Raw genomic sequence first — 14,053 nt, forward strand, 5'->3', positions numbered from 1 at the left:
TGTAAACCTACCCATTCTCACTTCTTTACCAAGAATGAAAAACATGAAATATGAAGTGACTAAAATGTGTTCTGTATATTAATAGTGTAGTGTAGTATAGTTTGTATCTATCTTAGTAAACCGAAAGTTGGATTACCAGTGTTGTATTTCTCATAGCAAAATTATCTCAGATTGGAATATAGTATAGTATGATGATTTATACTCCAAATCATAGAAAAGAAAGACGTCTCTCTTATAAATATAGGTTTTTTACCTTTTGTTCACTAATTTGTGTCTGGATTTTGTCAACATCATCACCGACAGGTTCCTGTCTGTGTGTCTTGTCCTCCATTTTGTCTAGCCAGGTCGTGACCTCTTTCACAGTACCAGTGAACTGAATCTGAGCTCTCTGCAACTCACGTGTATGCTGAGCCCTGAAAACACAATATTATATATAATTAATTATTCTCACGACACAGTAACCAGATATACAATTCTGGGGTCAGAAATTTTTACTGTGTATTTTATTTTCATGGGTTCACATACACAATAGAAACACACAGTCAACAGTTTCCACACAAAAATACAAGATTTTGGTGGCCACTTCACGAAGCAAGATATACAGCCAAAATATAGCTATAATTGATGAGACAAATATTATCCAGCAATATTTTTCCCTGTTCAACCAAGGAAAATGTGAATGAACTAAGAGGCCTTTGTCACTATAGGTGCAAGAAGAGTAGTGACAATCCCTTAGGTCACGAGCATTTTCCAGCTGAATGAAGAAAAATATTGTGGAATAATATAAAATTATACCTCCTCAAGTATAATTCATGAAAAATCAGGAAAAATAATAGTGGTTTGACTAATATTTTGAGCACTGCAAAAACCAGTGATGTAGACACAGGTTGTCTTTAATATAGAACAACCAGGGTATATTTAGTCCATATTTTCTGAAACAAATACAATAATTTGGCTTTAAGTGAGGAGTTAAGTGGTACCTCTTGGTCAGTGCATCTTCCAAATCTTCCCAGTTTTTGGTGACACTGTTCAAGACATCAGTAACTCTGGTAGTATCACTTGCTTTGGGATCTTTAGTTAGTTGTTGTCCTAGTTGCTGGATAGTCCTGTATAATGGACGTTGTTTCTCTGTCTCGGAGATCAGCTCCTACCCAAGTCAAAATCAGGTTTTACGTTACGACTGATACAATAAAACTATTATACAGTAAGTGTATATTCTTGAAATGAAAACCCATATTCTTATTCAACCAGTTTTTTGTAAATGGAAAAGAGTAAACTGTCTGTTATTTTATTGGAGTTGTTGCATAACAGACGGAAAATCCAGTGAGTTTCAAAAAGTAAGTGTTGACATGATGGGCGAATGGTTACTGTGGCCGGCTAGGAATCTGCCCATTGCAGGTTCGAGCCCTGTCGCTGCCATTTGTTTATGGATGGCTAAAGTCCTTGGGCAAGATTTGAACCACGATTGTGCCTCAGTCAACTCTTAAAGATCATATGAGTAGGTTAATTTTATCATGGACTGCACAAACCAATTCTGTACATACCTCTATTTTCTCATTCCTGTCCGGTACTGAAAACTGAGCCAGTTCCTGTGAGTCTAACGTACGCAGTGTTGGCAACATCCAGTCTTCAAGCTCGTCTACTTTGTCTAAGAAATCTGACAGAGTGTCCAGTCGTCCTTGGAGATAGCTGTCCAGTACTTTAGTCTTCTGGTTCAGTTTGTTATATCTCGTGTTCATGTCATCAATTTTAGGTTTCAAAATCTTGGCTTGTTCTGGGTCTTTGTTGACAGACTCAGTTAGAGAATCAATGCTGGGTTTGTGGTTCTCTATGTCTGTCAGTAACACCTGAAAGAGAGAGAGATATTATGGTCAATTCATCACTTCACATCCAACATAACATTAATTATGTCATCTCACATCACATCATGACAATGCCTAATATCACATTACAAAACACACTGCATCACAAAACACAACGCAGCATACTACTGAAGCACACAAACAGCATACAATTACATCACATACCTTGACACTTCATCACAGCACATCACATCACATCACATCACTCCACATAATACCACACAACACACTACTGTACTGTCACACACAAACGATGTGAAATGAAAACACATACCTTGACATTCTGTTGATGATCTCTCAATGGTTCTTTCTCAACAACAACAGGTGTGTCTCTGTCCAACAGTTCCTCAGTTCTCTCAGCTTCATCCAACCATTTCATGATAGCATCCAATGCATCATTTGTACTCTGGGACTCAGTCAGTGTTGTCTGTAGCACATTGGTTGTAGAGATAGCCTCTGTCTTCAAGTTCTCATAACGTGTAACAACATCATCTACACACACAAAACACAAAATTACAAATTTATTCAGTTTTTTATTTTCAAATATGAACCTTACTTTGCCGTGGTGGAATGTTTGATGCTGAAAGACAGACAATAGTATAATTAAACTGTTATTTGAATCTTATTCCCACATTCATAATCATTCTAGCAATAGAGGGCGCTCTTTCTCACAACACATCTGCCCATAGAGGGCACTGTTCATCACAAAGGCCTATAACACTCACCTACAACCTTCTCAGTTTCTGGTTTCACCTCTGGATGGACCTCGGTCACATCTTTTCCTTTGTCTTTCACTTTCTCCACATCTTTGTTGTGAGCCACAATATCATCACTCAAAGTCTAAAAAAAATAAAATAAAGTAAATTACATCATCGTAAATAATCTATGTCTTGGTATTGATATACATTTCAAGAATGGTCAATTCCAAACACTTACAATGATTGGTCAGTGGACAATTGTGTTCAATTTGTCATCCAATCACAACATACTTTACATACAAGCACTAGGACATTCATTTCAATGATTGGCTGAAAAACAGAAGTTCAAGTTTTGATATTAAAATTAGAATATGTCCTCTATTATTGCTACAACACTAAACTAAAATATGCTTGTGAAAAGTCATTCTTAGTGGATCACAATTAAGTTACCACGGTTTCCCCACCATAACTATGGTACACCGTAATGAAATCTTGGCAACTTCACTGGATTTCAATTTTCATCTCAACTGTACTGGGGTTCCATATCCGGGCTTTAAATGATAACTTTGTTACAATTATTAATACTGTAAGAATTCTAAGTTGCTGATTGGCTGAGCTGCTCACTTTTTCTTATCCAATCAAATATCTCTAGTGTACAAAAGAAACTACAACACTAACCTTCAGCCTATCAATTTTCTCCTTCAGAGGTTCTGGTTCAGATGGGACAGGCTTCTTGTTCTCCTCTGTAATGTCAGACTCAGTCTGTTGTAACCATGGCAATATGTCGTCAACCGATTCCTTGTATGTTGTATGTTTGTCCACTAAGGTGTGAAGTCGTTCTCCATACTGTGTGTATTGGACGGTCAGTTTGTTGTAGCGGACTGTTTGGTCATTGACCTTATCCTTGACAACAGTAGACTCTGGTTCTTCAACATAGTCCTTGTTGAATTGTCTTGGTAACACAGTTGTTCTGAACTCTGTGATTTCTTTCTTGTAGACCTACAAAAAAAATCCCACAAATCAGAAAGTGAAAAACAGAACATGCGGTACGATTTATTACAAAAAAAATCAGAATCAATAACACATGCCTTTTCAACTCCCGAGGCAAACTACACATTTCCATCTTATGTATTCAATGATTCCGACATTACTATAATCTTGCAAGAATGAATGTTTATGGACTCTGGGTTCATAATGGATTCACTTCCAAGAAATATTTTGACTCAGTGAGTAGAAATTTTCATTACTTAGTACATAATCTTATCAGTGGATCCATAAGGCTGGCATAGGATAAATTTTTGGTTCAGGACCAATCCTTTCTTTCGCTCTACCATACAACTGTTTTTCTCACCAAATTTTAATCCTACAATAGCATGAACCTGTAATGAACACCCCTACATATTCACCATTATTTGTATGACCGTATTGTTTTGGCCATCTCCATATCAAACTTGAGGGGTCTCAGCATGACGCTTACCTTTGCTTTTTCAATGACATCTTGTCCAGTACTGTTAATATCATCTACATCTGGTTTGTGGGCCACTACATCAGCTACGAACTCCTCAGCCTCCTTCTCTTGCTGTTCAAGCTCTGGTAGCTCTTTGGCAAGTTCCTCCACCAACTTAGGGAGCCTCTTCTCAGCAGGGACCAACCAGCTTTCAAAGGTTGTAGTCTTCTGGGTGAAAGACTCCACAGTTTTGTCAGCATCGGTGAGACGGTCTACTCGCTTGGTAGTCTCGTCTTGCACCTTGTCATACCTGTCTTTGAGATCAGTGCAGTTCCTTTTCAGTTTTTCAGCATCGATCTCGTCGACGTCTTGACCATAAATGACCAGGAAGTCTTCAGCACCTTTGATGACTTCTTTAACTGGTTCTTCATGTGCTGTGACATCATCAGCTATGCCCTGTGGACAAAGTAAACAAGAATTACTAATCATGAAATGGCATTTAGAGGTAGAAGCAACCTAACAATTTGATAAACTCTGTCGATAGGGATGGGCAATTCATTACTTCTTATCATGCTATCAGAACTGAAATATACATATACTAATCACCAAATAATATGATACACAAGAATAAAAGAATGATCATTAAAGAAAGATTTCCTCTCCCCCCCCCCCCATCTCTCTCTCTCTCTCTCTCTCTCTCTCTCTCTCTCTCTCTCTCTCTCTCTCTCTCTCTCTCTCTCTCTCTCTCTCTCTCTCTCTCTCTCTCTCTCTCTCTCTCTCTCTCTCTCTCTCTCTCTCTCTCTCTCTCTCTCTCTCTCTCTCTCTCTCTCTCTCTCTCTCTCTCTCTCTCTCTCTCTCTCTCTCTCTCTCTCTCTCTCTCTCTCTCTCTCTCTCTCTCTCTCTCTCTCTACACTCCTTCCCTCCCTCATCTAACGCTACTGCCTCACTCAAAAAAGAAACAAAAGACAACAGATACAAATGTTGCTGAAGTCAGTAAATATCAGCCAACCCCCACAATCATATTTTTACTTGTCTAATTAATTGTCAAACTTCTGTAACAGCCTATATCTCAACAGATTTTAAAGTTGTTCACCCTACCTTATTATCGTGTAGTTGTCTACGGATTTCAGTTGGCTCTTCTTTCATTGGTTGTTCTGATCCTAACTGGTGTTCTACTCTTGTCACCCACTTCAAGAACTCGTCAATGTTGTAGGAGAACTTCTTGATCTGAGTTATGATAACCAACTGAGGAGAATTCAAAAAAAAAAAAAGTCAATTTGTCATTTATGAAAAAACTAACATTTTTATGTAACAAATAATGTTCATCTGATGCACTCATAACTTTGAATAGTTTAAACAGAACATTGAGTCAAGTTCAACCTACATATAGAGCCTCTCCTGGACCTGTAGTGTAGACCTGCAGTGTAGATCTGCAGTGTAGACCTGCAGTGTAGACCTGCAGTGTACATCATTCACTGTGATTTGAAGTCTCTCTTTTGAACAGATCTACTTTACATAGCCCAATCACTCAGTCTGGCTGCTAGACCCCCCTCGGGCTATTCTGCTTACTGTACAGGCAATTAAAGGTCACCACTGAGGGTGCTACCCATTTAGAGGTACTCATTACCCTGTGAGCTTTATTCAGCAACTCCCAAAGTACAGAGCCAAATTATGTTATCCAGTATGCTACCTACCCTTCTTTCTTCATAGTCAATCTGTGTCACATCCACATCAAATGGTATTGCTTCAGCTTGTGGTATTTTCTCTCGTTTGATTATCATCTCTTCCCCAAAAGCAGGAGGATAAGCTTGAGTTGGAACTGTCTCCACTCTCTGTATTGTCTCTGACTTTATAACTTCTTCTTCGAATCTAGGAGGGAAAGCTTGGGTTGGAAGTGCTTCCATTCTTTCAATCTTCTCTGGTTTTATGATCGTTTCTTCCTCAACAGCTCGTCTCTTCACATCTGTTGTTATAACTGCACGGGAGGATTCAAGAGTGTGTCTTTCGCCAGGCACTTCCCCAGGTACTGACTCAACAACCATTGTTTCAGACTTCTGTATAACTGTGGTATCTTCTTTGGGTCGTTTCTTAGGTTTTTCACCTGGTTTTTCACCTGCAACCATCTTTTCAGGTTGTCTTTTAACTGGGGCAACTTGTTCGGGCTGTTTCTTTCCAGGTTTGTCACCAGGACGTTTGACTGGTTTTTCATCAGGTCGTTTTTGGACTGGTACATCCCCCTTCTTTGTTTTCTTTTCTACAGGTCGCTTAGCAACTGGCTTTTCTTCTGGCCGTCTTTGAGCTGGTTTTCCTTCAGGCGTCTTCTTTGCTGGCTTTTCTTCAGATTTCTTAATGACTGGTCCCTTCCCTGGTTTCTTGCCTGGAGCTGCTTCTTTTGGTTGTTTCTTCGCTGGTGCAGCTTCTTCTGGTTTTTTCTCATCAGGGACAACTTCCCCTGTTTTCCTTTCGATCACTTCCTGTTTCACAGTTCTTTCCATATACGTTTCTTCTTCATATCTTGTGATGGTAGTTACTTCTTCATCCGGTCTCCTGGCAACTGGAACTTCTTCTGTGGGTCTTATTTCACCAGGTATTTCTCCTGGCACCCTCTCAAGAACCAATTCCTCAGGTTGACTCTCTATAATTATTTCTTCTTCACGCCTTATCTCTCCAGGAACAAACTCTCTTGGTTTTTCCTTCACTAGATCCTCTTCTGTGGGTTTGATTTCACCTGGCGTTCTTTCAGGAATCAACTCCTCCCCTGGCCGTCTCTCATCTGGCATCAGCTCTGTTACTCTTTCTTTGACTGAAACTTCTTCAGTACGTCTGATTTCTCCTGGTGTCTCACCCGGTATCATCTCAAGAAGCACATCCTCAGGTCGTCTCTCAACCGGTATTTCTTCATCAGGTTTTCTTTCCACAGGTTTGACGTCTTCTTCAGTACGTCTAATTTCTCCTGGTGTCTCACCCGGTATCATCTCAAGAAGCACATCCTCAGGGCTTCTCTCAACCGGTATTTCTTCATCAGGTTTTCTTTCCACAGGTTCAACATCTTCAAGTCTTCTTTCTGTATGGACAACTTCTGTTGTTTGTCTTTGAATAACCTCTTCAGTGAAAGTGCGTCTCTCAACTGTTCCAAGGGTGTCAAAATCTACCACATCGAATGGCTTATCCTCACCAGGCTTCATCCAATCTGGTTCTCGTACTGTTCTCTTTTCAGAGGGCTCTTCGCTATCAGGCTCCAGAGCTACAGGGGCAGACCTTACAGTCTCCACTCTTTGTACAGAAATCTTCTCCTCGACAACTGATTCCCAAGCCTTTGGTTCATGTTCTTCTGGTTTAGGCAACTCCTTAGGTTCTTCATCTTTCTCCTGTGGTAACTCCTTAGCTGTGTGTTCATCAACAAGACCCTTGTGGACAGCTTCTGATAGAGGCACTAATTGCCCTGTAGTGTGGTCGATAATACCACCTGTCCTCAACTGCTCTTGAAGGACTTCCTTGGCCAGGTCTTCATCAATTAATCCTCTCCTGATAGATTCTGCTGTTGATAATCTCTCACCAGTTGTTGGGTCAATAATGCCACCTGTACTCAGTTGATCTTGCAGTGACGTCTTAGCTGTGTCTCTATCAATCAGACCTTTCTTGACTGCCTCGGTTATCGGAATGGTTTCTCCCGTTGTCCTGTCAACAACTTCAGTAATAATCTTCCGCTCGCGAGGCTCCTCAGGTCGCTTTTTGTCTACAAGAGTAACAGATTCTCCAGTGGTTGGACTAATACCTGCCTCCTCTCTCTGTATGGTCTGTAACGTTGTCTTCATTTTCGTCAGTGCAGTCTCTGTTGTCACGGTAACTCGTTCGAAACTTGTTCTGAGTTGGTGTACAGTACTCTGTAGTTGCGTTCGCAGTTCAGGCTTCAGTCGGTCTCTGTTGGTCAACTCAAAGGTTTCTGCTTCTTGTAACGTCACAGCTATGACTTGTCTGTAGGCACGAATCTCTTCAAAGATTACCTGAAAAAGAAACAAAATTCCAATTATTTAGTACTTCCAAGGGTCATCAAATTGTACCTGTGGGGGAAAGAGTCAATGTGAGTTCAAATGCCTTTTTGATTTGCAAATAATATTGATTTGTTTTAAGTTTATCAGTAGGTGCTATACTTACTGTGTATTCTTCAACTCTGATGGTGATGAATTCCACAGTTTCCATGGTAACAGTTTCTGTCACTAATTTTGCTTCTCTTGCCTGCACCCATCTCAACTGTGTAGTTAGTTTCTCAAACACAGTGTTGAATTCTTCTCGGAGAACAATCTGTAATGAGACAGGAATAATTGTACACCGATCTTTGTGTCAGAGATTTTACTCAAAGACGTCACAGGGCATGATCCCAAATTTTGATTAAAACAAGAACTTTATTTAATTTACGTGAAAAAAAGATTATTTTTTGTGCACTATATAAAGCAATATTTAATGGTGTCAGTGCACAGAAAGTTATTTATTTTGGCATAAATATGAGTTGAATAAAGTGTCAATCTTTTACAAATAAATGAATCAAACAGTCAATCTATCAATCAATCAATCAATCAATCAATCAATCAGTCAATCAAACATTCAATCAATCAATCAATCAATCAATCAATCAATCAATCAATCAATCAATTAATCAATCACTCAATCAAATTAATCACACCAATCTATCTATCAATTAATATATCAATCAATCAATCAATCAATCTATCAATCAACCTTATTTCTTACCTCTTCAACCTTTGCATACTGCTGATTAGATTTCTTCAAAACAGGTTTGACTTTGACACCCAGTTTCTCGTATTTTGTCTTCAATTCAGTGATCTTCTTTGGGAGTTCTGTTTGTTGTGGTTTCTTCAGTTTGGGTTTATTCTTTTTCAGGAATTGCTCACTTCTTCCTACTGTCTCTGAAATAATGTTGGCTTGTTCCAAGATATCATGATTTATACCCTAAGAGGAACAAGAATGGGTGATAAATACAGATGAAATACCATATCAGTGGGAATCAGTATTTTGTAAATGTTTTGTGCCGAACAGATTACAACCATTGCAGACCAGCTATTTGCAAACCAACTCATACACAATCTATAACTATTATAGTCTCAGTTACCCAGACTTTCACCACTGGGGACTCTTCTATGAGACCACCCCAAACTAGAGTCTGGGGAAACCACGTTCCAACTACCCCGCGATGGAAGTCACACAGTACATTTCTTCCAAGCATAAAAAATGGGTTTACGAGGTCTGTTTGTTGAAATAATGTATCAGTCGCTTGAAAAGTGATAATCTGTAGTGAAGGTACCCAAATCATTCAGCCTGCAATGTTGGATGTGAAGTATTCCCCATGATGCACTGCTCTAGAGGCTACTTCCTGTGTGGGATAGTTGGAATCTCATTTCCTCAGACTCTCATTTCAGGTGTTCTCATAGGCACAGCCCCCAGCGGCGAGAGTCTGGGTAACCAAGACTATAACTATTATTGTGGTATATTGATATAAACTGACAATGGTCTTAATGTTATTACACTCACAGTAGGGTGGCATCTCTGTTGGTAAATTTTACTCAAGTACATTCAACCTCATTCAGTATTTATTACCCTGGTAGTTGAGCCTTCAGTTTACTAAGCTAGAAACAAACTAAAACTATTGTTGCAACATGTTGATACAACAGTGATAAGCTATCGAATGGACACTGGTAGTCTCAGTAGGGAGGCATCTCTGAAAACCAGTTTATTTAGTGTTACATGAACTTGCAGTGCTGTTTTGGGGCTTCCAATGTTTATGCTATCTTGATCACAGGGTGATTAGAATCACACAACAGAGGAACTGCTATCGCCCACTTGTGTAATCTACCACATTGAAGAACAATAGATTTAGTTTGTGTCTATCTTAGTAAACCGAAGGCTGGATTACCAGTGTCGTAATATATCTTGCTTATAGGGTGATTACAATTCATCAACTTAGCTCGCAATTTTTTTTAAACGATGTATCAAGATCAGTGAGACTGATCACAAGGTTTCATGTTGAGATAGTCACAATAAAGATAACACACATGTCACATACACAGTGTCTGCTCTATAGTTTGTTACATTTGTATTTGTATTTCTTTTCATTCTGTTAAAAAATGACCGAAATATGTCAAACAAATACAAATTTCAAAAATTTTGTGCAAATTTCTTTGGGCGGAAAAGTGATTGATCATTCTGTAGAGTCAACCTACCTGTACAAGCACATTATGTATCTTCATTTCTTGAGGTTCTTTGGGCATATCAGCAGGAATCTCTTTGATTTCCTTCTCTTTCACCGTTACCCAGCCTAACTGGTCTTGTATCAGTCGGATGATACGGTTGTACTGTGCATCCACGCTGCCTTTCAAAATCTAATATAGAAATAAAATTGCAAAAAAAATCAACAAAACTAGAAATAATAAACTTCTTATTTGACATTACATTCATGGATAACTCTGATTTTTTGGGAGCTTTTGGTTTTTTGGGGTTTCTTTTTAGGTTTAATGACAGAGTCAATGACAAAATATCAAATTACTGTTGTTGTGAGCATGACAGCAACTTTACTATATAACACAAAGTCTTCACAAGACTAAGAGAATCAAAAAATATGAATACAGACTAGATTGTAGATCAAGAGTGGGGGTAGGTGTTCGAAAACAGGCTTCTGTTGTTATTTTTTTGTTGAGGGAATTACCTACAGTGAGTCAAATACTCTACGTAAAAATATGTAATGTTTGAAAGGGAAATCAAAGAACAAAAGCAATAACTTACATCTCCTCTGTCTTCCAGTCTTTCCAACTGTCTCAGAGCATCTTGGATTTGACGTAGTCTCTCAGCTGATTTGTCAATCAGATTTTCGTAGCCATTTTGAAGGTCTGTAGTTTTGACAGTTAGTTCTTCTCTTTGTTCAGGTTTCAGAGCATCTTTATGATCAGTCAGGAATGTTTCTGTGCTATATAAGATCTTGCTGATTGGCTCTTTGTGATTAGCCACATCTTCCATGAATGCCTGTCATCAGATCATACAGTAATTACATCTTTTGAACTACATGGATCTAAATCGGCCATATTGTTATCAGTCGGCCATATTGGAAAGTCGGCCATATTGGATGGAATGCATCTTATGCTATATATTGATATATTGCCCTAGTCTGTAAGGTATGCCATGACAGGCACCCTCACACATCGGTCAACCTCTTTCACAGATAGAGCCGACCAGTGAGGGCGCAGTGACAGGACATATCTCACAGGCTATATATTGCCTTTGAACCAAATTTGAATAACTGCTCCATGCATATCTATGTTAATAATATATTTACATATAGACACAGACAGAACTCGTACTATAAGCCTCTGAGCAGCATATTTGCCTAACCGCACATACATTTTACATACAGCTATCACAGTTCTGTGAAGTTCATTCACACTTTCTGAAACAGGACTTCCTTCTTATATCGGCCACCGCAAATTTGTTTCTTATCCCATCAGCTTACAGAGAGCAGAAACTGCCAAAAATGTGTTAATTAAACTGAATGAGGGAAGGGGAAGGGAGGGGGGTTGACTATCACAGGCAACAAATTGGCACAACATTTCAGTAGTGTAAATTCAGTATACAAATTAGAAATGTTCAAATTCGTAATTGCTTCTTAGAAAAGGCAATTCCCTTATTACCTTCACCAACCCACCCACCCACCCACCCACCCACCCACATCAAAACTCCCACATGCTAAGGTACATTGATGGAACATTAATATTGATCAAATTATAAATACAGATCATTTTTTAATAAAAGTTTACATTGTAAGTTTGAGAAGTAATTTCATCACTGTGAGATATGAATAAACCTTTCACATAAATGATCATGTGCACCTTTTTTTTTAAATAGTGCGTACGACTAAAATGTAGACAAGACAATGTTATGTTTAGATTTCCATACCAAAAGACATCTCTACAATATGAAATTATCTCATTTCCATGTCAAGTTAACATGATTTAGCAGCTTCCTATTTCAATGACCTTGCTTTTCATAGACACATTTTTACATACATGTATGTATGAAACTAAAACTTAAACACTACTAGCTGGAACGGTTTTTGAAACTATTTTGTTAAATTTCAGTTTAGTTTACTCTTTTTTTTCTTTTTTTACTCGTAATATCGTACACCATGAGATGTATTGAATCCCCTGGGGGTACAAATATTTGCGTAGCTGTACACAAAATATGCAATATATCCATTCCAATTGATTTTTGGGTCCGCACCCAAAAATAAGCACACCAATGAATCATGATTTCAACTTATTACTATATTACTTCTAGATAAAATAGATATCTAATTGACATGTACAATGTTTAATTATTGGTATTTTAACCATTTTTAGTGAATATTTTGTTGGTTGAATTATTCATAATGCATTCATATGTTGATTTACTCATAGTGTATACATATATGTTGATTTATTCATAATGTATTCATATTATGATGATTTATTCATGTTTTCATAGTTAATTTATCATAATGTATTTAAATGTATGTTAATTTTATACATAATGCACTGTAACCTGAAACAAATAAGCAGTTTTATTTTCATCTGATAACAGATGAAATTGAAATAAATAAGTTTAAATTTAATGTATTTCACATACAGGTGTATACCACATTTTACATGTAAAATTCCTTATAAATTTTACAGTAAAATAATAAAACAGTGGCCATAAAAAGAGTTGTTACAGTTTGCAACAAATGATAATTTCATGCACTGAACTCAGATTGAGAACTGGCAACCCATAAACCTGTATCTCTTTCTGTGAAGATTAAACTGCACATTTTATTTCAAGTTTTACAGTGTATTATCAAACTGTGCGAGAAATCTTTATCCAATGCACGATATGAGGCAATTATTATTCATTTATTTTTAAATGTTAATGAGCAGTGTTTTGCTTTATGCAAATTTATGCAAAAATAATGACTCATTATCTTTGGCGAATATTCATCGGCCTCAGGTCATGCACTGTATAGAAATCTTGCATCAATTCTCCACACTTCCTTTACTACACAAATACCAAATATTTTGTTCACAAACTACAAAGACAACATAACCATGGTAACAACATGACATGACAGAACATATTTTATTTAATAATTAGGATATAATTTTAGTGATTTTAATAAGACGAGACACAACAGAAATGGTTTAGTACCACGTACCTCAGAGTCAAGCAATACATTCTGTGATAGCACAGAAAGCAAGACGAGGAAAATGGAGAAGAAAAAAAATAAAAACATAACATTCAGATTTCCAGGCTGTCATTAGTCAAGGAATCATTTCTCATGCAGAGGTTAAAGGTCATTGCATGTTAATGATTATTTTGTTATGATCAAGAGGAATGGAAAAAGGAACACACAAACAAATAGTACCAACACCCTAGATAAGATTATGGGATGCACTCATGATATGCAGATAAGAGTTGTCCAACATTCCTCTTCATTTGCCCCGAAAAATTTGTTTTCTGTCTTTACATAATTCTTTGATGTCTCCCTAATTTGAACCTTCATGTGAGTTTTGATTCAGCTGAAAAGGCTGATAAAAACATGAAATACTGCCAATAGGTTGGTTGATAATAATTTTAGTTCACCTGTCGAACATTCAACGTATCAAATACAGTAAACATTATGAATGCAAATTTGATTATTTGTGAGATTTCACTAGCTCCCTCAATGATGTAACTCTCACACTTTTCTCTAGCCTAATTACCCCCAACTTTGGTGTTCTGTGAATCCTTGATCCAAAAAATAAGTTCCTTGACTTTCTTCATTTTTTGGGCTTTTATTATGGGATAAAATTCTCAACTTTTAGCCATTCACTTTCAAAGTACTGTACAAACACTTCATGATGTTCTAATAAAAGGATGAAGTCCAGTGAATCAGAACCTCATGCAGTTGCATTATTTTAATCATAAAATTGAAAATTCGTCAAAAATGAACAGAATTTGTCAAACTAGGTTGGCGTCCTAATTTTGCCCCA

General features: G+C 37.6%; 1 protein-coding gene across 13 annotated transcripts in view; it reads right to left on the reverse strand.

The window, feature by feature from the left end:
* The window catches only part of LOC144445939 (uncharacterized), a 287,770-nt gene that overhangs the window by 149,547 nt on the left and 124,170 nt on the right, over positions 1-14,053 (reverse strand). For all 13 annotated transcript variants that reach the window (XM_078135586.1, XM_078135585.1, XM_078135584.1 and 10 more), the window contains 13 exons: positions 10,803-11,039; positions 10,244-10,402; positions 8,757-8,975; positions 8,163-8,309; positions 5,702-8,011; positions 5,106-5,252; positions 4,038-4,463; positions 3,239-3,559; positions 2,588-2,702; positions 2,137-2,354; positions 1,545-1,847; positions 981-1,147; positions 254-413 (listed from right to left, as the gene is read on the reverse strand). In XM_078135586.1, the coding sequence (XP_077991712.1) occupies positions 254-413; positions 981-1,147; positions 1,545-1,847; positions 2,137-2,354; positions 2,588-2,702; positions 3,239-3,559; positions 4,038-4,463; positions 5,106-5,252; positions 5,702-8,011; positions 8,163-8,309; positions 8,757-8,975; positions 10,244-10,402; positions 10,803-11,039 (4,929 nt within the window). The remainder of the gene's footprint in view (positions 1-253; positions 414-980; positions 1,148-1,544; positions 1,848-2,136; positions 2,355-2,587; positions 2,703-3,238; positions 3,560-4,037; positions 4,464-5,105; positions 5,253-5,701; positions 8,012-8,162; positions 8,310-8,756; positions 8,976-10,243; positions 10,403-10,802; positions 11,040-14,053) is intronic.

The sequence above is a fragment of the Glandiceps talaboti genome, chromosome 14, assembly GCF_964340395.1.
Source record: "Glandiceps talaboti chromosome 14, keGlaTala1.1, whole genome shotgun sequence".
Classification (NCBI taxonomy): Eukaryota; Metazoa; Hemichordata; class Enteropneusta; family Spengelidae; genus Glandiceps; species Glandiceps talaboti.